Raw genomic sequence first — 23,541 nt, 5'->3', positions numbered from 1 at the left:
GCTTTTTAACAGCTTTGCTGTGGTGCTCTTTGCTGCCTTATGCTGACCAGGAGGTGAATATCCCATTAGTAATTAAGATGATCCGTGGACTTTTGTGTCAAAAAAGAAATAAATTTATCAGGTAAGCATAATTTTTTTTTTTTTTTTTCTTTTTGAGACGCAAGTATTGACAATACAATCTAGGCAATAGTTTAGCAAATAAGCACTTTACAGCTTCTTTGGTCGGTGTGTTAGCTCATTTACATGTTTGACCTTGGCAAACCGTTTCGGTGTAGAATGTAGCAGGGTTAAGGTTCTGAATTCAGGAGTAAGGGTCATAAGTCCAATATACCATTTTCTTTTACAACTACATGTCATTACCAAGCATTGCGAAAAATAAATAGCAATGTTTAGATACTATACTGGTGATCTTTAAGTGGTGTTTTTGTTTGTTTTTTTAGATGGTAAGCTTCCATTTCCTATTAGCCATGGCACTACATCTGAAGACTCTTTATTGAAGGTAAAGTTATTGTATGCTTTTTTGAATGCAGGGTTGCTCCCTTAATGCTGTAGTCCCTATACTGCAAAGTGGTTTGGAAGGAAGGGATGGGTCTCTACACTACAGAAAATGGTCCTCGCTGGGAGGAGGGGAGCATCCCTACACTACTGGGGGGAAAATGTAATCTAAAAAATATACCAAAATGGGCCTATATAAATTTGAGTGTTGACTGAATCATAGGATGCCAAACATTTTTTTTTTTTTTTCTACAGTTAAAGATGCAGAATTTTTTTTGAAATATAATTTTATGGTAAACTTACATTTATTTTTTTTCTTCTTAAATGGAAAGTCAACAGCTGCATTCATTACTTTTGGGAAATAAGAACCTGGCCACCAGGAGGGGACAGACAATCCAGCCAAAGGCTTAAATACTCCTCCCACTTCCCTCATCCCCCGTCATTCTTTGCCTTTCGTCACAGGAGGTTTGCAGAGACATGTCAGAATGTTAAATTTTGTTTTTTCTCTTATGAAGGGTAGTACTCTTCGGCATGGGGCAGGAGATTTAGTAGTCCTGTCAGTCTCTCAGTGAGGGCTTGGATGAAAGTTGGAGTCCGGAGGTGCAGGGAGAGTCTTTCTGCGAAACCATCCCGACTCTGCTTAACAGCTCCTCAAGCAATCTGTGTTTAACTTCGCTCCGCTGCGTGCTTTATTCTCTCAAATCCATGGCGGAAGCAATGCCACTATTCGTCACACTTGAAAGGCTGTGTTCCTGTTCTAGGAACACAGCGTAGATTCTGGTAAGATTTTTATTTTACTTTATTATTCATGTAATGTGAATGTGTTTTCCCGAGAGGTTACACACCTTTGCGGGTCTAACTATGACATAAGGGTCTCAGTCTGTTAGTATCTTGGAATCGATAGTTGATATCTCCTGAGGGTGGTTATTGAACAGGGGGGTTTATAATCCTGTTATGTGATTCAACCTGCTTATGTGTGATGTTTATGGGCTCGTGGTTGGAACTTTGAGGCCTTTGGAAGTGATGCAGCGTTTTGGTTTGGCACGCTTTTTGGACTATTCGGTTCACCTTGTGTTCGGGCTTGGAGATATTCTAGTCCGCAGGGGTCCAGTCATAGGAGGTGGTGAGTGGCCCACCCATTGTGGGTGTCAGGTGCTGTTTTTGTTTTCATATTTAGTCCATATTTATATTTCTCTTGTTAAGTGTATCCAGTCCACGGATCATCCATTACTTATGGAATATATTCTCCTTCCCAACAGGAAGTTGCAAGAGTCCACCCACAGCAAAGCTGCTATATAGCTCCTCCCCTAACTGCCATATTCAGTCATTCTCTTGCAAGCCTCAACATAGGAGGTTGTGAGAGTCTGTGGTGATTTATAATTAGTTTATTCTTCAATCAAAAATTTGTTATTTTTAAATGGCACCGGAGTGTGCTGTTTTTCTCAGGCAGTATTTGGAAGAATCTGCCTGCGTTTTTCTATGATCTTAGCAGACGTAACTGAGATCCATTTGCTGTTCTCACTCATTCTGAGGAGTGAGGTACTTCAGAGGGGGAATGGCGTGCAGGTTTTCCTGCAGATAAGGTATGTGCAGTAAAATATTTTTCTAGGAATGGAATTGACTAAGAAAATACTGCTGATACCGAAGTAATGTAAGTAAAGCCTTAAAGGCAGCGATAGCGACTGGTATCAGGCTTATTAATAGAGATACATACTCTTATAAAAATGTGTTTTAAAACGTTTGCTGGCATGTTTAATCGTTTTTTAACGTACGTTGGTGATAACACTAATGTTGGTATAGCCTTAAATGCAGTAAAAGCGACTGGTATCAGGCTTATTAATAGAGATACATACTCTTGTAAAAATGTGTTTTAAAACGTTTGCTGGCATGTTTAATCGTTTTTAACATATGTTTGGTGATAAAACTTATTGGGGCCTAAGTTTTTTTTTTTTTCCACATGGCTGGCTTAAATTTTGCATAGAAACGGTTAACTGAAGCTTCCCACTGTTGTAATATGAGTGGGAGGGGCCTAATTTAGCGCTTTTTTGCGCAGTTAAAATTACAAAATGAATTATCCAGATTCCCTCAGCAGTCTCATGAATACTACAGGACATTTCTAAAGGGCTAAAAAGACTTCCAAAATACATTTATAGGGAAGGTAATCCACAGCTCTGCTGTGGCAGTTTTGTTGTGTCTGTTTTTTTAAAAACGTCTGTCGTTTTTTTTATCTTTTTTGCGTTAAGGGGTTAATCATCCATTTGCAAGTGGGTGCAATGCTCTGTTACCTTATTACATGTACTGTAAAAATTTCGTTTGTTTTACTGCCTTTTTTCACTGTTTCAAATTTTCACAAAATTTGTTTCTCTTAAAGGCACAGTAACGTTTTATATATTTGCTTGTTAACTTGATTTAAAGTGTTTTCCAAGCTTATTAGTCTCATTATTAGTCTGTTCTAACATGTCTGACATAGAGGAAGCTCTGTGTTCATTATGTTTTAAAGCCATGGTGGAACCCCATCTTAGAATGTGTACCAGATGTACTGATTTCATGTTAAACAATAAAGATCATTTTTTGTCTTTAAAAACATTATCACCAGAGGATTCTGTCGAGGGGAAAGTTATGCCGATTAACTCTCCCCACGTGTCAGACCCTTCGACTCCAGCTTCAGGGACTCACGCTCAAATGGCGCCAAGTACATCAAGGGCGTCCATAGCGTTTATTTTACAAGACATGGCAAAGGTGGTGAATAATACTCTGGCAGCAGTATTGGTCAGACTACCTGAAATTAAAGGAAAGCAGATAGCTCTGAGGGTAGATACAGAGCATACAGACGCTTTAAGAACCATGTATGATACTACCTCACAATATGCTTAGTCTGTGGGTGATTTTTTTTGACTCAGGGAAGATGATTTAACCTGATTCTGATATTTCTACATTTAAAATTTATGCTTGAGAACCTCCACTTGTTGCTCAGGGAGGCTTTGGCTGCTCTGAATGAATGTGTACAATCGCAGGGCCAGAGAAATTGTGTAGACTGGATAAATAATATGCAGTGCCGGTGTGTACTGATGTTTCTCCAACATAGGTGTGTCCGGTCCACGGCGTCATCCTTACTTGTGGGATATTCTCTTCCCCAACAGGAAATGGCAAAGAGCCCAGCAAAGCTGGTCACATGATCCCTCCTAGGCTCCGCCTACCCCAGTCATTCTCTTTGCCGTTGTACAGGCAACATCTCCACGGAGATGGCTTAGAGTTTTTTAGTGTTTAACTGTAGTTTTTATTATTCAATCAAGAGTTTGTTATTTTAAAATAGTGCTGGTATGTACTATTTACTCAGAAACAGAAAAGAGATGAAGATTTCTGTTTGTATGAGGAAAATGATTTTAGCACCGTAACTAAAATCCATGGCTGTTCCACACAGGACTGTTGAGAGCAATTAACTTCAGTTGGGGGAACAGTGTGCAGTCTCTTACTGCTTGAGGTATGACACATTCTAACAAGACGATGTAATGCTGGAAGCTGTCATTTTCCCTATGGGATCCGGTAAGCCATGTTTATTAAGATAGTAAATAAGGGCTTCACAAGGGCTTATTAAGACTGTAGACTTTTTCTGGGCTAAATCGATTCATTATTAACACATATTTAGCCTTGAGGAATCATTTATTCTGGGTATTTTGATATGATTATATCGGCAGGCACTGTTTTTGACACCTTATTCTTTAGGGGCTTTCCCTAATCATAGTCAGAGCCTCATTTTCGCGCCGGTATGGCGCACTTGTTTTTGAGGACAGCATGGCATGCAGCTGCATGTGTGTGGAGCTCTGATACATAGAAAAGTCTTTCTGAAGGCATCATTTGGTATCGTATTCCCCTTTGGGCTTGGTTGGGTCTCAGCAAAGCAGATTCCAGGGACTGTAAAGGGGTTAAATATAAAAACGGCTCCGGTTCCGTTATTTTAAGGGTTAAAGCTTCCAAATTTGGTGTGCAATACTTTTAAGGCTTTAAGACACTGTGGTGAAATTTTGGTGAATTTTGAACAATTCCTTCATACTTTTTCGCAATTGCAGTAATAAAGTGTGTTTAGTTTAAAATTTAAAGTGACAGTAACGGTTTTATTTTAAAACGTTTTTTGTGCTTTGTTATCAAGTTTATGCCTGTTTAACATGTCTGAACTACCAGATAGAGACTGTGTTCTGACTGTGGGGAAACCAAGGTTCCTTCTCATTTAACTATATGTATTTTATGTCATAAAAAAATTTAGTAAAAATGATGCCCAAGATGATTCCTCAAGTGAGGGGAGTAAGCATGGTACTGCATCATCCCCTACTTCGTCTACACCAGTCTTGCCCATACAGGAGGCCCCTAGTACATCTAGTGCGCCAATACTCCTTACTATGCAACATTTAACGGCTGTAATGGATAATTCTATCAAAAACATTTTAGCCAATATGCCCACTTATCAGCGAAAGCGCGACTGCTCTGTTTTAGAAAATTCTGTAGAGCATGAGAACGCTGATGATATGGTTTCTGAAGGGCCCCTACACCAGTCTGAGGGGGCCAGGGAGGTTTTGTCTGAGGGAGAAATTTCAGATTCAGGAAACATTTCTCAACAAGCTGAACCTGATGTGATTAATTTTAAATTTAAGTTGGAACATCTCCGCGCTCTGCTTAAGGAGGTGTTATCCAATTTGGATGATTGTGATTATCTGGTCATTCCAGAACCACTATGTAAAATGGAAAAGTTCTTAAAGGCCCCGGGGCCCCCCGAAGCTTTTCCTATATCCAAGCGGGTGGCGTACATTGTTAGTAAAGAATGGGACAGGCCCGGTATACCTTTAGTACCTCCCCCCATATTTATAAAATTGTTTTCCTATAGTCGACCCCAGAAAGGACTGATGGCAGACAGTCCCCAAGGTCGAGGGGGCGGTTTCTACTCTACACAAGCGCGCCACTATACCCATAGAAGATAGTTGTGCTTTCCAAGATCCTATGGATAAAAAATTAGAAGGTCTGCTAAAGATGTTTGTTCAGCAAGGTTCCCTTCTACAACCAATTGCATGCATTGTCCCTGTCACTGCAGCCGCGTGTTTCTAGTTTGATGAGCTAGGAAAGGCGATTATTAGTAATTCTTCTTCTTATGAGGAGATTATGGACAGAATTCGTGCTCTTAAATTGGCTAATTCTTTCACCCTAGACGCCACCTTGCAATTGGCTAGGTTAGCGGCGAAAAAATTCTGGGTTTGCTATTGTGGCGCAGAGCGCTTTGGTTAAAATCTTGGGCAGCGGATGCGTCTTCCAAGAACAAATTGCTTGACATTCCTTTCAAGGGGAAAACACTCTTTGGCCCTGACTTGAAAGAGATTATCTCTGATATCACTGGGGGCAAGGGCCACGCCCTTCCTCAGGATAGGTCTTTTCAAGACCAAAAATAAACCTAAGTTTCGTCCCTTTCGCAGAAACGGATCAGCCCCAAGGGCTACGTCCTCTAAGCAGGAAGGTAATACTTCTCAAGCCAATCCAGCCTGGAGACCTATGCAAGGCTGGAACAAAGGAAAGCAGGCCAGGAAACCTGCCACTGCTACCAAGACAGCATGAAATGCGGGCCCCCGATCCGGATCTGGTGGGGGGCAGACTCTCTCTCTTCGCTCAGGCTGGGGCAAGAGATGTTCTGGATCCTTGGGCGCTAGAAATAGTCTCCCAAGGTTATTCTCTGGAGTTCAAGGGGCTTCCTCCAAGGGGGAGGTTCCACAGGTCTCAGTTGTCTTCAGACCACATAAGAAGACAGGCATTCTTACATTGGGTAGAAGACCTGCTAAAAATGGGAGTGATTCATCCTGTTCCATTAGGAGAACAAGGGATGGGGTTCTACTCCAATCTGTTCATAGTTCCCAAAAAAGAGGGAACGTTCAGACCAATCTTAGATCTCAAGATCTTGAACAAGTTTCTCAAGGTTCCATCGTTCAAGATGGAAACCATTCGAACACTTCTTCCTTCCATCCAGGAAGGTCAATTCATGACCTAGGTGGATTTCAAGGATGCGTATCTACATATTCCTATCCACAAGGAACATCATCGGTTCCTAAGGTTTGCATTCCTGGACAAGCATTTCCAGTTCGTGGCGTTTTCTTTCGGATTAGCCACTGCTCCTAGGATTTTCTCATAGGTACTAGGGTCCCTTCTGGCGGTGCTAAGACCAAGGGGCATTGCTGTAGTACCTTACTTGGACGACATTCTGATTCGAGCGTCGTCCCTTCCTCAAGTAAAGGCTCACACGGACATTGTCCTGGCCTTTCTCAGATCTCACGGATGGAAAGTGAACGTGGAAAAGAGTTCTCTATCTCCGTCAACGAGGGTTCCCTTCTTGGGAACTATAATAGACTCCTTAGAAATGAGGATTTTTCTGACAGAGGCCAGAAAAACAAAACTTCTAGACTCTTGTCGGATACTTCATTCCGTTCCTCTTCCTTCCATAGCGCAGTGCATGGAAGTGATAGGTTTGATGGTAGCGGCAATGGACATAGTTCCTTTTGTGCGCATTCATCTAAGACCATTACAACTGTTCATGCTCAGTCAGTGGAATGGGGACTATTCAGACTTGTCTCCGAAGATACAAGTAAATCAGAGGACCAGAGACTCATTCCGTTGGTGGCTGTCCCTGGACAACCTGTCACAAGGGATGACCTTCCGCAGACCAGAGTGGGTCATTGTCACGACCGACGCCAGTCTGATGGGCTGGGGCGCGGTCTGGGGATCCCTGAAAGCTCAGGGTCTTTGGTCTCGGGTAGAATCTCTTCTACCGATAAATATTCTGGAACTGAGAGCGATATTCAATGCTCTCAAAGCTTGGCCTCAGCTAGCGAGGGCCAAGTTCATACATCAACCATCAGGGGGGAACAAGGAGTTCCCTAGCGATGGAAGAAGTGACCAAAATCATTCTATGGGCGGAGTCTCACTCCTGCCACCTGTCTGCTATCCACATCCCAGGAGTGGAAAATTGGGAAGCGGATTTTCTGAGTCGTCAGACATTGCATCCGGGGGAGTGGGAACTCCATCCGGAAATCTTTGCCCAAGTCACTCAACCGTGGGGCATTCCAGACATGGATCTGATGGCCTCTCGTCAGAACTTCAGAGTTCCTTACTACGGGTACAGATCCAGGGATCCCAAGGCGGCTCTAGTGGATGCACTAGTAGCACCTTGGACCTTCAAACTAGCTTATGTGTTCCCGCCGTTTCCTCTCATCCCCAGGCTGGTAGCCAGGATCAATCAGGAGAGGGCGTCGGTGATTTTGATAGCTCCTGCGTGGCCACGCAGGACTTGGTATGCAGATCTGGTGAATATGTCATCGGCTCCACCATGGAAGCTACCTTTGAGACGAGACCTTCTTGTTCTAGGTCCGTTCGACCCACTCCAGCTGACTGCTTGGAGATTGAACGCTTGATCTTATCAAAGCGAGGGTTCTCAGATTCTGTTATTAATACTCTTGTTCAGGCCTGAAAGCCTGTAACCAGAAAAATTACCACATAATTTGGTATCTGTTGGTGTGAATCTGCAGGATTCCCTTGGGACAAGGTTAAGATTCCTAAGAGTCTATCCTTCCTTCGAGAAGGATTGGAAAAAGGATTATCTGCAAGTTCCTTGATGGGACAGATTTCTGCCTTGTCTGTGTTACTTCACAAAAAGCTGGCAGCTGTGCCAGATGTTCTAGCCTTTGTTCAGGCTCTGGTTAGAATCAAGCCTGTTTACAAAATTTTGACTCCTCCTTGGAGTCTCAACCTAGTTCTTTCAGTTCTTCAGGGGGTTCCGTTTGAACCCTTACATTCCGTTGATATTAAGTTATTATCTTGGAAAGTTTTGTTTTTGGTTGCAATTTCTTCTGCTAGAAGAGTTTCAGAATTATCTGCTCTGCAGTGTTCTTCTCCTTATCTGGTGTTCCATGCAGATAAGGTGGTTTTGCGTACTAAACCTGGTTTTCTTCCAAAAGTTGTTTCTAACAAAAACATTAACCAGGAGATAGTTGTGCCTTCTTTGTGTCCTAATCCAGTTTCAAAGAAGGAACGTTTGTTGCACAACTTGGATGTAGTTCGTGCTCTCAAATTTTACTTAGCAGCTACTAAGGATTTCAGACAAACTTTGTCTTTGTTTGTTGTTTATTCTGGTAAACGGAGAGGTCAAAAAGCAACTTCTACCTCTCTCTCCTTCTGGATTAAAAGCATTATCCGATTGGCTTATGAGACTGCCGGACGGCAGCCTCCTGAAAGAATCACAGCTCACTCCACTAGGGCTGTGGCTTCCACATGGGCCTTCAAGAACGAGGCTTCTGTTGATCAGATATGTAAGGCAGCGACTTGGTCTTCACTGCACACTTTTTCTAAATTTTACAAATTTGATACTTTTGCTTCTTCTGAGGCTATTTTTGGGAGAAAGGTTTTGCAAGCCGTGGTGCCTTCCATTTAGGTGACCTGATTTGCTCCCTCCCTTCATCCGTGTCCTAAAGCTTTGGTATTGGTTCCCACAAGTAAGGATGACGCCGTGGACCGGACACACCTATGTTGGAGAAAACAGAATTTATGTTTACCTGATAAATTACTTTCTCCAACGGTGTGTCCGGTCCACGGCCCGCCCTGGTTTTTTTAATCAGGTCTGATAATTTATTTTCTTTAACTACAGTCACCACGGTAACATATGGTTTCTCCTATGCAAATATTCCTCCTTAACGTCGGTCGAATGACTGGGGTAGGCGGAGCCTAGGAGGGATCATGTGACCAGCTTTGCTGGGCTCTTTGCCATTTCCTGTTGGGGAAGAGAATATCCCACAAGTAAGGATGACGCCGTGGACCGGACACACCGTTGGAGAAAGTAATTTATCAGGTAAACATAAATTCTGTTTTTTCCAATACCTAAAGAGGTTTACTAAAATTTTTTTTAATAAGGAATGGGATAGACCAGGTGTGCCGTTCTCTTCCCCTCCTATTTTTTAGAAGAATGTTTTCTAATAGTTACCACCACACGGGACTTCTGGCAGACAGTTCCTAAGGTGGAGAGAAGAGTTTCTACTCTAGCTAAGCGTACCTCTGGCGAGGACAGCTGTGCTTTTTAGATCCAATGGATAAATGTTTATTCAACAGGGTTTTATCCTGCAGCCCCTTGCATACATTGCTTCTGTCACTGCTGCTGCGGCGTTCTGGGTTGAGTCTCTTGATGAGGCTTTACAGTTAAGCGACTCCATTGGATGAATATATTTGACAAGCTTTTGCTAGCCAATTCCTTTGTTTTCTGATGCCTTTGTTCATTTGACTAGACTTACGGCTAAGAATTCTGTTTTACTATACTGGCGCGCAGAGCGCTATGGCTTATATCATGGTCAGCTGTTGTGACTAATAAATAAGCTACTTAACTTCCCTTCAAGGGGCAGACCCTATTCAGGCCTGGTGTGAAGGAGATTATTGCTTATATCACTGGAGGAAAAGGTCATGCCCTTCCTCAGGATAGGAATCAAGGGCCAAAAAAGGTCTAATTTTCGTGCCTTTTAAAACTTCAGGGCAGGTGTGGCATCCACTTCCTCTAAGGCAAAACAAGAGGGAATTTTTGCTCGGTCCAAGGCGGTCTGGAGACAATTAAACCTGGAACAAAGATAAGCAGGCCAAGGAGCCTGCTGCTGCCTCTAAGGCAGCGTGAAGGAACGGACCCCTATCCGGTAACGGATCCTATAGGGGGCAGACTTTCTTTCTTCGCCCGGGCGTGGGCAAGAGATGCCCAGGATCCCTAGGCATTGGAATTTATATCCCAGAGATATCTTCTGGATTTCAGATTTCCCCCCCCCCCAAAAAAAAGGGGAGATTTCGCCTTTCACAATTATCTGCAAACCAGATAAAGGAGGCATTCTTACATTGTGTACGAGATCCATCCAGTTCCAAGAGAGGAACAGGGACAGAGTTTTTACTCAAATCTGTTTGTGGTTCCCAAGGTGAGGGAACCTTCAGACCTATTTTGGATCTAAAGATCTTAAACAAATTCCTCAGAATTCCGTCATTTAAGATGGAAACTATTCGTACCATCTTAACTATGATCCAGGAGAGTCAATAGAGGACTACAATGGATTTGAAGGATGCTTATCCTCACATTGTGATGCATAAAGATCACCTTCGTTTTTCAGGTTTGCCTTTCTAGACAGGCATTACCAGTTTGTAGCTCTTTCCTTTGGGATATCTACAGCCCCAAGAATCTTTATGGAGGTTCTGGGGTCGCTTTGGCGGTCCTTAGGCCGCGGGGCATAGAAGTGGCCCCTTATTTAGACGACATCCTGATACAGGCGTCAAACATCCAAATTGCCAAGTTTCATACGGACGTAGTACTGGCATTTCTGAGATCACATGGGTGGAAAGTGAACAAGGAAAGAGTTCTCTATCCCCAATCTCAAGGGTTTCCCTCCTAGGGACTCTGATAGATTCTGTAGAAATGAGAATTTACCTGACTGAGTCCAGGTTGTCAAAGTTTCTAAATTTCTGCCGTGTTCATCCCATCCGCGCCCTTCGGTGGCTCAGTACATGAATGAAATCTGCTTAATAGGTAGCGGCAAGGGACATAGTACCGTTTGCACGTCTACATTTCAGACCGCTGCAACTATGCATGCTCAGTCAGAGGAACGGGGATTACACAGATTTGTCCCCCTCTTGAACCTGGACCAAGAGACCAGAGATTCTCTTCTCTGGTGACTGTCGGGTCCATCTGTCCAAGGGTATGACCTTCCGCAGGTCAGATGGGACAATTGTTTCAATGGATGCCAGCCTTTTAGGTTGGGATGCAGTCTGGAACTCTCTGAAGGCTCAGGGATAGTGGACTTAGGAGGAGACCCTCTTTCTAATAAATATTCTGGGAGTGATATTCCATGCTCTTCAGACTTGGCCTCAGTTAGCAACTTTGAGGTACATCATACTCAGTCGGACAATATACACGACTGTGGCTTACATCAGCCATCAAGGGGGAACAGAAGTTTCCTAGTGATGTTAGAAGTCTTACAATAATTCACTGGACAGAGACTCACTCTTGTCTATCAGCTATCCATATCCCAGGTGTTGAGAACTGGGAGGTGGATTTTCTAAGTCGTCAGACTTTTCTTCCGGGGGAGTGGGATTTCCTTCGGAGGTCAAGACCAAGCAGGAGAGGGCTTTGGTGTTTTTGACCGCGCCTGCGTAGCCACACAGGACCTGGTATGCAGATCTGGTGGACATGTCATCCTTTCCATCACGGTCTCTGCTTCTGAGACAGGTCCCTCTACCTCAGGGTCCTTTAAACCATCTAAATAGAATCAATCTGAGATGGACTGCCTGGAGACTGAACGCTTGATGTTATCAAAGCATGGCTTCTCAGAGTCAGTCATTGATACCTTTAATAGACATGAAAGCCTGTCTCTAGGAAAATTGAACATAGATATGGTGTAAATATCTGATTGTTATGAATCCAAGGGTTACTCATGGAGTAAAGCCTGGATTCCCAGGATATTATCTTTTCTCAAAGATGTTTTTGAGAAAAGGGTTGTCGGCTAATTCCTTAAAAGGGACAGATTTTTACTGTATTTTTTTTGCACCAGCGTCTGGCAGGTATTCTAGACGTTCAGGCATTTGGTCAGGCTTTGGTTAGATCCAAGCCTGTGTTTAAAACTGTTGCTCCACCATTGAGCTTAAACCTGGTTCTTAAGGCTCTTCAAGAAGTTCCGTTTAAACCTTTTTTCTCCAACATAGGTGTGTCCGGTCCACGGCGTCATCCTTACTTGTGGGATATTCTCTTCCCCAACAGGAAATGGCAAAGAGCCCAGCAAAGCTGGTCACATGATCCCTCCTAGGCTCCGCCTACCCCAGTCATTCTCTTTGCCGTTGCACAGGCAACATCTCCACGGAGATGGCTAAGAGTTTTTTGGTGTTTAAATGTAGTTTTTATTCTTCAATCAAGAGTTTGTTATTTTAAATTAGTGCTGGTATGTACTATTTACTCAAACAGAAAGGTGATGAAGATTTCTGTTTGTAAGAGGAAAATGATTTTAGCAACCGTTACTAAAATCGATGGCTGTTTCCACACAGGACTGTTGAGATGAATTAACTTCAGTTGGGGGAAAACAGTGGGCAGACTTTTGCTGCTTGAGGTATGACACATTTCTAACAAGACTTGGTAATGCTGGAAGCTGTCATTTTCCCTATGGGAACCGGTAAGCCATTTTCTTAGTTTAGTATAAGAATAAAGGGCTTCACAAGGGCTTTAAAGACTGGTAGACATTTTTCTGGGCTAAAACGATTACTTTATAAGTATATTTAGTGGATTATAACTGTAAATAGTTCTTTTAATCTTGGATGTATTAAAAAAACGGCAGGCACTGTATTGGACACCTTTTTCACTGGGGGCCTTTTCTAGTCATAGGCAGAGCCTCATTTTCGCGCCACTAATGCGCAGTTTTTGGAAAGCAAGGCATGCAGATGCATGTGTGAGGAGCTAAGAACCACTGAAAAAGCTTATTGATGGCGTCATTTGGTATCGTATTCCCCTCTGGGCTTGGTTGGGTCTCAGCAAAGCAGATACCAGGGACTGTATAGGGGTTAAATGTAAAAACGGCTCCGGTTCCGTTATTTTATGAGTTAAAGCTTTCAAATTTGGTGTGCAATACTTTTAAGGCTTTAAGACACTGGTGAAATTTTGGTGAATTTTGAACAATTCCTTCATACTTTTTCACATATTCAGTAATAAAGTGTGTTCAGTTTAAAATTTAAAGTGACAGTAACGGTTTTATTTTAAAACGTTTTTTGTGCTTTGTTATCAAGTTTATGCCTGTTAACATGTCTGAACCATCAGATAGACTATGTTCTGTATGTTTGGAAGCCAAGGTTCCTCCCCATTTAAATATATGTGATGAATGTGACAGTGTCCAAACAAAGTAGGGACAATGATGCCACTGATAATGATGTTGCCCAAAATGATTCCTCAAGCGAGGGGAGTAAGCATGGTACTGCATCATCCCCTTCTGTGTCTACACCAGTCTTGCCCACACAAGAGGCCCCTAGTACATCTAGTGCGCCAATCCTTCTTACTATGCAACAATTAACGGCTGTAATGGATAATTCTATTAAAAACATTTTGTCCAAAATGCCCACTTATCAGAGAAAGCGCGATTGCTCTGTTTTAGATACTGAAGAGCATGAGGACGCTGATAATGGTTCTGACATACCCTCACACCAATCTGAAGGGGCCAGGAGGGAGGTTTTGTCTGAGGGAGAAATTTCAGATTCAGGAAAAATTTCTCAACAAGCTGAACCTGATATTACTTTTTAAATTTAAATTAGAACATCTCCGCACTCTGCTTAAGGAGGTGTTATCTACTCTGGATGACTGTGACAATTTGGTCATTCCAGAGAAGTTATGTAAGATGGACAAGTTCCTAGAGGTCCCGGTGCCCCCCGATGCTTTTCCTATACCCAAGCGGGTGGCGGACATTGTACATAAGGAATGGGAAAGGCCCGGCATACCTTTTTGTTCCTCCCCCTATATTTAAAAAATTATTTCCTATGGTCGACCCCAGAAACGACTTATGGCAGACAGTCCCCAAGGTCGAGGGGGCGGTTTCTACTCTAAACAAACGCACTACTATCCCTATAGAAGAGTTGTGCTTTCAAAGATCCTATGGATAAAAAATTAGAGGGTTTGCTTAAAAAGATGTTTGTTCAGCAAGGTTACCTTCTACAACCAATTTCATGCATTGTTCCTGTCACTACAGCAGCGTGTTTCTGGTTCGAAGAACTAGAAAAGTCGCTCAATAAAGACTCTTCGTATGAGGAGGTTATGGACAGAGTTCAAGCACTTAAATTAGCTAACTTTTATCTTAGACGCCACTTTGCAATTAGCTAGATTAGCGGCGAAAAATTCAGGTTTTGCTATTGTGGCGCGCAGAGCGCTTTGGCTAAAGTCTTGGTCAGCGGATGTGTCCAAGAACAAATTGCTTAACATCCCTTTCAAAGGTAAAACGCTGTTTGGCCCTGACTTGAAAGAGATTATTTCAGACATCACTGGGGGAAAGGGCCACGCCCTTCCTCAGGATAGGTCTTTTAAGGCTAAAAATAAGCCGAATTTTCGTCCCTTTCGCAGAAACGGACCAGCCTCAAATTCTACACCCTCTAAGCAAGAGGGTAATAGTTCTCAAACCAAACCAGCCTGGAGACCGATGCAAGGCTGGAACAAGGGTAAGCAGGCCAAGAAACCTGCCACTGCTACTAAAACAGCATGAAGTGTTGGCCCCCGATCCGGGACCGGATCTGGTGGGGGGCAGACTCTCTCTCTTTGCTCAGGCTTGGGCAAGAGATGTTCAGGATCCTTGGGCGCTAGAAATAGTTTCTCAAGGTTATCTCCTGGAATTCAAGGAACTACCCCCAAGGGGGAGGTTCCACAGGTCTAAATTGTCTTCAAACCAAATAAAAAGACAGGCATTCTTACATTGTGTAGAAGACCTGTTAAGAATGGGAGTGATTCATCCTGTTCCATTAGGAGAACAAGGGATGGGGTTTTACTCCAATCTGTTCATAGTTCCCAAAAAAGAAGGAACATTCAGACCAATTTTAGATCTCAAGATTCTAAACAAATTTCTCAGGGTTCCATCGTTCAAGATGGAAACCATTCGAACAATTCTTCCTACCATCCAGGAAGGTCAATTCATGACCACGGGGGATTTAAAGGATGCGTATCTACATATTCCTATCCACAAGGAACATCATCGGTTCCTAAGGTTCGCCTTTCTGGACAAACATTACCAGTTTGTGGCACTTCCGTTCGGATTAGCCACTGCTCCAAGGATTTTCACAAAGGTACTAGGGTCCCTTCTAGCGGTGCTAAGACCAAGGGGCATTGCAGTAGTACCTTACTTGGACGACATACTGATTCAAGCGTCGTCTCTGTCAAAAGCAAAGGCTCATACGGACATTGTCCTAGCCTTTCTCAGATCTCACGGGTGGAAAGTGAACATAGAAAAAAGTTCTCTGTCCCCGTCAACAAGAGTTCCCTTCTTGGGAACAATAATAGACTCCTTAGAAATGAAGATTTTTCTGACAGAGGCCAGAAAATCAAAACTTCTAAGCTCTTGTCAAGTACTTCATTCTGTTCTTCTAACTTCCATAGCGCAGTGCATGGAAGTAATAGGTTTGATGGTTGCGGCAATGGACATCGTTCCTTTTGCACGAATTAATTTAAGACCATTACAACTGTGCATGCTCAGACAATGGAATGGGGATTATACAGACTTGTCTCCGACGATCCAAGTAGATCAAAGAACCAGAGATTCACTCCGTTGGTGGCTGAACCTGGACAACCTGTCACAGGGAATGAGCTTCAGCAGACCAGAGTGGGTCATTGTCACGACCGACGCCAGTCTGGTGGGCTGGGGCGCGGTCTGGGAACCCCTGAAAGCTCAGGGTCTATGGTCTCGGGAAGAATCTCTTCTCCAGATAAACATTCTGGAACTGCGAGCGATATTCAATGCTCTCAAAGCTTGGCCTCAACTAGCAAAGGCCAAATTCATAAGGTTTCAATCAGACAACATGACGATTGTTGCATATATCAACCATCAGGGGGGAACAAGGAGTTCCCTGCCGATGGAGGAAGTGACCAAAATAATTCAATGGGCGGAGGATCACTCCTGCCACTTGTCTGCAATCCACATCCCAGGAGTGGAAAATTGGGAAGCGGATTTTCTGAGTCGTCAGACATTGCATCCGGGGGAGTGGGAACTCCATCCGGAAATCTTTGCCCAAATAACTCAATGGGGCATTCCAGACATGGACCTGATGGCGTCTCGTCAGAACTTCAAGGTTCCTTGCTACGGGTCCAGATCCAGGGATCCCAGGGCGACTCTAGTAGATGCACTGATAGCTCCTTGGACCTTCAACCTAGCTTATGTATTCCCACCGTTCCCTCTCATTCCCAGGCTGGTAGCCAGGATCAATCAGGAGAGGGCTTCGGTGATCTTGATAGCTCCTGCGTGGCCACGCAGAACTTGGTATGCAGACCTGGTGAATGTCATCAGCTACCTTTGAGACAGGACCTTCTTGTTGTAGGTCCATTCGAACATCCGAATCTGGCTTCACTCCCACTGACTGCTTGGAGATTGAACGCTTGATTTTATCAAAGCGTGGGTTTTCAGATTCTGTCATTGATACTCTTGTTCTGGCTAGAAAGCCTGTAACTAGGAAAATTTACCATAAAATATGGAAAAAATATATGTTGGTGTGAATCTAAAGGATTCCCATGGAACAAGATAAAAATTCCTAAGATTCTATCCTTTCTACAGGAGGGTTTGGAGAAAGGATTATCTCTGCAAGTTCTTTGAAGGGACAGATTTCTGCTTTATCTGTTTTACTTCACAAAAAACTGGCGGCTGTGCCAGATGTTCAAGCTTTTGTTCAGGCTCTGGTTAGAATCAAGCCTGTTTACAAACCTTTGACTCCTCCTTGGAGTCTCAATTTAGTTCTTTCAGTTTTTCAAGGGGTTCCGTTTGAACCCTTACATTCCGTAGATATTAAGTTACTATCTTGGAAAGTTTTGTTTTTGGTTGCAATTTCTTCTGCTAGAAGAGTTTCAGAGTTATCTGCTCTGCAGTGTTCTCCTCCTTATCTGGTGTTCCATGCAGATAAGGTAGTTTTGCGTACTAAACCTGGTTTTCTTCCGAAAGTTGTTTCTAACAAAAACATTAACCAGGAGATAGTTGTGCCTTCTTTGTGTCCGAATCCAGTTTCAAAGAAGGAACGTTTGTTACACAATTTGGATGTAGTTCGTGCTCTAAAATTCTATTTAGAGGCTACAAAGGATTTCGGACAAACATCTTCTTTGTTTGTTGTTTATTCTGGTAAAAGGAGAGGTCAAAAAGCAACTTCTACCTCTCTCTTTTTGGCTTAAAAGCATCATCCGATTGGCTTATGAGACTGCCGGACGGCAGCCTCCTGAGAGAATCACAGCTCACTCCACTAGGGCTGTGGCTTCCACATGGGCCTTCAAGAACGAGGCTTCTGTTGATCAGATATGTAAGGCAGCGACTTGGTCTTCACTGCACACTTTTACCAAATTTTACAAATTTGATACTTTTGCTTCTTCTGAGGCTATTTTTGGGAGACAGGTTTTTGCAAGCCGTGGTGCCTTCCATCTAGGTGACCTGATTTGCTCCCTCCCATCATCCGTGTCCTAAAGCTTTGGTATTGGTTCCCACAAGTAAGGATGACGCCGTGGACCGGACACACCTATGTTGGAGAAAACAGAATTTATGCTTACCTGATAAATTACTTTCTCCAACGGTGTGTCCGGTCCACGGCCCGCCCTGGTTTTTTTAATCAGGTCTGATGAATTATTTTCTCTAACTACAGTCACCACGGTATCATATGATTTCTCCTATGCATATTCCTCCTTTACGTCGGTCGAATGACTGGGGTAGGCGGAGCCTAGGAGGGATCATGTGACCAGCTTTGCTGGGCTCTTTGCCATTTCCTGTTGGGGAAGAGAATATCCCACAAGTAAGGAGGACGCCGTGGACCGGACACACCTATGTTGGAGAAAGTAATTTATCAGGTAAGCATAAATTCTGTTTTGTTCCATAGATATCAATCTTTATCTTGGAAAGTTCCTTTTGGGTAGCTATTTCCTCGACTCGTAGAGTCTCCAAGTTATCTGTGTTGCAATGTTATTCTCCTTATCTGGTCCTTCGTACGGATAAGGTAGTCCTGCGTACCAACCTGGGTTTTTTCCTAAGGTGGTATCTAACAAGAACATCACTCAAGAGATAGTTGTTCCATGCTTGTATCCTAATCCTTCCTCAAAGAAGGAACGTCTATTACACAATATTGGACGTGGTTTGTGCCTTTTTTAAATGTGGCTTCTGTTGAACAGATTTACAAGACTGAGTTTTGGTCTGCGCTTCATACTTTTTCAAATTTAACAAATTTGATACCTTGCTTCTTCGGAGGCTATTTTTGGGAGAAGGTGTGTTTTTTTTTTTTTTTTTTTTTTTTTTTTTTTTTTTTTTTTTTTTTTACAGGCAGTGGTAACTTCCGTTTAAGTACCTGCCTTGTCCCTCCCATCATCCGTGTACTTTAGCTTTGGTATTGGTATTCCATAAGTAATGGAATGGAGAGAACATAATTTATGCTTACCTGATAAATTTATTTCTCTTGTAGTGTATCCAGTCCACGGCCCGCCCTGTCACTTTAAGGCAGGTAATTTTTTTTATTTGAACTACAGTCACCACTGCACCCTATGGTTTTTCCTTTCTCTGCATGTTTTCGGTCGAATGACTGAATATGGCAGTTAGGGGAGGAGCTATATAGCAGCTTTGCTGTGGGTGGACTCTTGCAACTTCCTGTTGGGAAGGAGAATATATTCCATAAGTAATGGATGATCCGTGGACTGGATACACTACAAGAGAAATAAATTTATCAGGTAAGCATAAATTATGTTTTTCTCTATCCAGTTATGGAGGATTCTGATGCTGAGACACTGCAATTCAGTTACGGAGGATTCTGATACCAAACTATTTTTTTTTTTTTTTTTTCAGATTCTGTGTCGGTGACTAATCCGGATTGGCCTTGACGCATGTCAACCAGTTTTGTTCCGTATGCTGTTTCAGAGCACCTGGTTCCTCGGGCTCGGAATCAAGGGACTACTGAGCCATCCGCCTCTGGGGGTCCTGTCCTCCGAGGCGTCTTCCCTACCAATTCATACTTCTACACATGCGGGTGACCCAGTTTCTGATTCCTCCATGCAGGGTGGCGCGTTGGCTGTCCATTTCTGATGTGCCTTAAGGTTGCATTCCCCTGGTCAGCTTGCAAGTGTTCCCGTGGATTCACTGCTCCGCAGGCGAATCAGTTGGCTGTGCCTTGATTGGCAAGCTACTGGGAATCTGTTGGGAATTTCTCTGTGGGTCACACTGTGGGGATGGCTGTGCCTTCCTTACACTCTGTCCTGTACCTGTTCAAGGATTCTTTTGTTCTCCTGTTTTGGATCCCTGAGGCTGGGCTGGTCCAGCTGGCTGTGGGTCTGCAGGTCAGGATGGCAGAGCTGTCTCTGGATCTGCGTTCAGTCGCAGTCTCCTCTGGATGTGAGCTTTGTTGGGTCTATCCTGTTAAGCTTAGTCTGCTAGGGTATAGATTTTCCTTTCAACTGGCTCCATTGATTTCATAAGAGGTTTTACTCTTCAGCTTCTGAGGTTATACTCTCCTTGTGTTCCCCTTTTTTAGGGACCTGTGTGTAGGTCCGGCGACTTAGGTTGCCTGGATAGTGCCCTCTGTCTGGGGGATGCTTTTGCGGTCTGTCTTTCTTGACTGCTTCTTCCTCGCAAGTATCCTGTCGTCCTGTTATGGACTCTAATACACCCAGGTGAAAAACCCCAAGTTTGAGAAGACACACTTTTTCATGGTCAAATGCTTTCATATTCTTGACACTGGAAGGATTTTGCCTCAGTTGCAATACGTGCTTGCAGGGTGTTGGAGAGACATCTGTTCTGTTCCTGGTCTTATCCCAGGTTTTGCTTGGTATAGGCGTGGCCAGGATCCTTTCCTTGTTTGGGCCCCTCGGTCTCTGAGCTGGGCTCACTTGGAGGTGTTTGTTTTTTGTATTAGGGGACCTTTTGGTTTCCTTGGTTCTCCTTTGCCTGGTTCCCTTGGGGGTTTCGGGTGGTGTCCATTTGTGGAGATGAGCGGTGGAGGACTGTTTGTTGGGTGACAGTGTTTCCTGGAGGACTGTTGGCTCAGTAAAGTCCGTTTGTGGTCTCTAGTTTGGCTTCTGGACTAACTGCGAGTCGGTGTCATTGGGGCTTTTCCTCTTAAAAATTTTCTCTGCTTCAGACAAAGCAGGGTTTTTTTTTTTTTTGGGTAGAGGTTCAGGCCTGGTGCCCTCAGTATGGGCCGCCTATTGTACTCTCCTGTCTTGGCATTCATTGTCCTCTTTCCCAAAAGTAATGAATGCAGCTGTGTACTCTACAATTAAGTAGAAAAACATAAATTATGCTTACTTGATTTCCTTTTCTTCTGATGGAAAGAGTCCACAGCTCCCCACATGCAATTTTATGTGGGTGTCTTTATTCTTCTGGCACCTTTCACCCTGAGATTTAGTCTACTGTTCCTTGTTCTCGGCAGAATGACTGGGGGAAGAGGGGAGTGGGAGGAGTATTTAAGCCTTTGGCTGGGGTGTCTTTGCCGCCTCCTGGTGGCCAGGTTCTTATTTCCCAAAAGTAATGAATGCAGCTGTGGACTTTTTCCATCAGAAGAAAAGGTAATTATCAGGTAAGCATAAATTTTCGTTTTGTTTCTGAAATTTCTGGTTGGGCAAGTTTCTCTGAAATGCCTGGTTTTGAAGATATCTTAAATCCCTGTACAGGGACTAAACCTGTATTTAAGCGACGTCTCAAATTCCCAAGTACAGCATTTTCATTTTGCACTTTTATGTCGCTTTAAATAGATTTATCGAATTTGAAAATTTTATTCTGACGGCCACCAATGGTATATTTGCTCGCTCAGTAGCAACTTTCTAATCAGTTGGCTTGTCCTTGAATTAAAGGAAAGGTATTTATATAATTTATGGATTGCATATATTAAGTGAAGAAAACAGGCATACACAAGTATTTTTGAAATCCAAAAGTCTTTACTTCATGGGCAGCAGTACAGAGCCATCAATTGTATAAAGTCTGAAATTCCCATTCATAAGTGCATAGCAAGTGTTTTGTTTTTTTGTTTTTTAACATTGCAAATACTGCATAGTCAAGAGTTTAAAACTACAGGAACGTACTGCTTGTAGCTTCTTTAATTTCTTTAATTCCTTTGCTGTGACCTGTGGAAAATAGTTGTTTTAATAACTTGAACAGTCAACCATTCTGTAACGTTCAAATTGTGACCAGCATAGTGCATTAATACAGGTCCTCAGATGATTAGTCCCAACTTTGCCATGTGTTTAAAAGAATTTTTTTTTTTTCCCCCTTTAGGATGCTGCAACAATCTGCCGACAGTTTACAGAACGTGAGAAGGGAGAAGTCCGTTTCTCTGCTGTAGCTCTTAGCAAATCTGGATAAGTTTTTCATGATCAGTGTCATATAGTTGAAATTCTACTTAAGTACAGCTTTAAATTATTTAGTAAATATTTAGTTTCATTGTACATTGCTTGTACAAGATGTGTGCAGTCATCTGGATGTCTGTTTTTTTTGAAGCAATTTGATCGAATGCTTTTCACTAATGCTTTGCTGCTGACAACTTTGAAGCACTTGTTCTGAGAATAAAGTTGGCCTTTTAGGCACAGTTTTGTGATGAGTGTTCTTTCCTTATGTCATTATGTATTATTCCTTATGTTGAAAATGTAATTGTAGATCTATATAGAGAAATTATGCTCTATACCTAGATAAACAATGGCAGCAGTATGACATGAATGCAATTTCTTTCCAACGGCAGAGAGTCCACAACTTCATTACTGTTGGGAATATCAACACCTGGCCACCAGGAGGAGGCAAAGACATCCCAGCCAAAGGCTATAAACCCTCTCATACCCCCTGTCATTATTTGCCTTCCATCACTATAGGATGGCAGTAGGTGTTAATAAATAGCAGATTTAGTCCTTTAATGCCTATTTTCCCTTTGAGACAGGACTGGGGTTATGGAGTAGCCCTGTAATTCTCTGAGACAGAACTTCCCTGTGACATATGGTAACTAACTCCACCTTGGGAATCCAGTGTTAATATTTAAGACTGAGTCCACGGATCATCTTAATTACTAATGGGATATTCACCTCCTGGTCAGCAGGAGGCAGCAGAGCTGTTAAATAGCTCCTCCCTTCCCTCCCACTCCAGTCATTCTCTTTGCCTATGTTAGTGATAGGAAGTGTTAAAGTAAGGTGTTATAATAGATTCTTCAATCAAGAATTTATTTTTAAAGTAGTGCAAGATTGTGCTGCTTTGTCCTAGGGTGTAGCTGTAGTCCATATCACTCTTCAGTAGAGCATTGGTGGCTTTAGAGCAATGGGAACTTGTGGGACATAAATCTCACTGCGCCTCCCATACTGATGCTGCCCTAACACTGAAACTGAGGGATTTTACTCAGGACTTGTTTATTTACAGGGCTATGGGAGGAAGAGGACCTCCTAAACCTGCCTTGCTGCCAGACAGAAGATGAGGTAAGTTTATTTCTGGGGGTAGAGGATCTCAGAAAAAGTTTGGGCACTTTATTAATTTAGACCTCATTGAATTTGGACTTCGTTTCTCCTTTTCTATTAGGAGACATTAGGTTAGTTAGAACGCAGGCGCTGGGTGAGGTGTCATCTACTGGCGGTCTCATCTAATTATAAAGCCAACCGGGAGATTTTTTTTTTTTAAATGAGATTATACTTTGAGTGTGACTGTGTGTGCTCTAAGGGGGTGTCTGTCAGGTAGTGCTTTCGGACTGAACAGCTACTGAAGCTGTTTAGTCCCTTTTACTCCCGGTGGCTATACTTGGCCAATGGCGACCGGGAGATCACATATTAACTTTGGTTTATTTAGCTGGTAAACTGTTGGCCACAGTATGTGTGTTTGCTTGATAACAGGCTATGTAGCTGTTATTTGAGAGTGTACATTTTATCCCTTTGCTCCCAGTGCCTTTAATTAGCACTTTACAGACGGCACCTCCTTCCTTGCACTTTAAAGGTCGCGGAAGGAATGGAGGATTTTGTGTCTGAGTGCTTGCGCTTTAGAACAGTGCTACAGTTGATTTAAGGATGCAGTTCAGATTGTCTGTCTGGCTCCTCAACTGGGGTACAAGCTGAGATATAGATGGAATTTTACAGTACTAAGAGTTCCTTCTGTACTTCAACCTTTTATTTTCTCATTAAAATAGAGGATTGCACTTAAACAATGTTTATGTTAATTTTCATTAAGTTTAAGTGCCAAATGTAAGCTTAAAAAAAAGTTGCACTTTAACATTTAAAGTGACAGTAACGTTTTATGTTAATTTTTATTGACAAAGGGTTAAGAATTTATTGCTTATGCTTCCATATGTGAGTTAGATGTAAAATGTAAT

At 42.8% G+C, this 23,541-nt stretch overlaps 1 protein-coding gene across 2 annotated transcripts in view; it reads left to right on the top strand.

Moving 5' to 3' along the window:
• Positions 1 to 21,801, top strand: part of UCHL1 (ubiquitin C-terminal hydrolase L1) — a 58,884-nt gene extending 37,083 nt beyond the window's left edge. For both annotated transcript variants that reach the window (XM_053704019.1, XM_053704020.1), the window contains 2 exons: positions 441 to 499; positions 21,483 to 21,801. In XM_053704019.1, coding sequence (XP_053559994.1) covers positions 441 to 499; positions 21,483 to 21,569 — 146 coding nt within the window. In that variant the 3' untranslated portion in view covers positions 21,570 to 21,801. The remainder of the gene's footprint in view (positions 1 to 440; positions 500 to 21,482) is intronic.
• The last annotated feature ends 1,740 nt before the right edge of the window (positions 21,802 to 23,541 follow it).

This window comes from Bombina bombina, chromosome 2 (genome assembly GCF_027579735.1).
Source record: "Bombina bombina isolate aBomBom1 chromosome 2, aBomBom1.pri, whole genome shotgun sequence".
In the NCBI taxonomy this organism is placed as follows: Eukaryota; Metazoa; Chordata; class Amphibia; order Anura; family Bombinatoridae; genus Bombina; species Bombina bombina.
The sequence above is the reverse complement of the archived record's forward strand: the minus strand, read 5'-3'. Positions and strand labels throughout refer to the sequence as shown.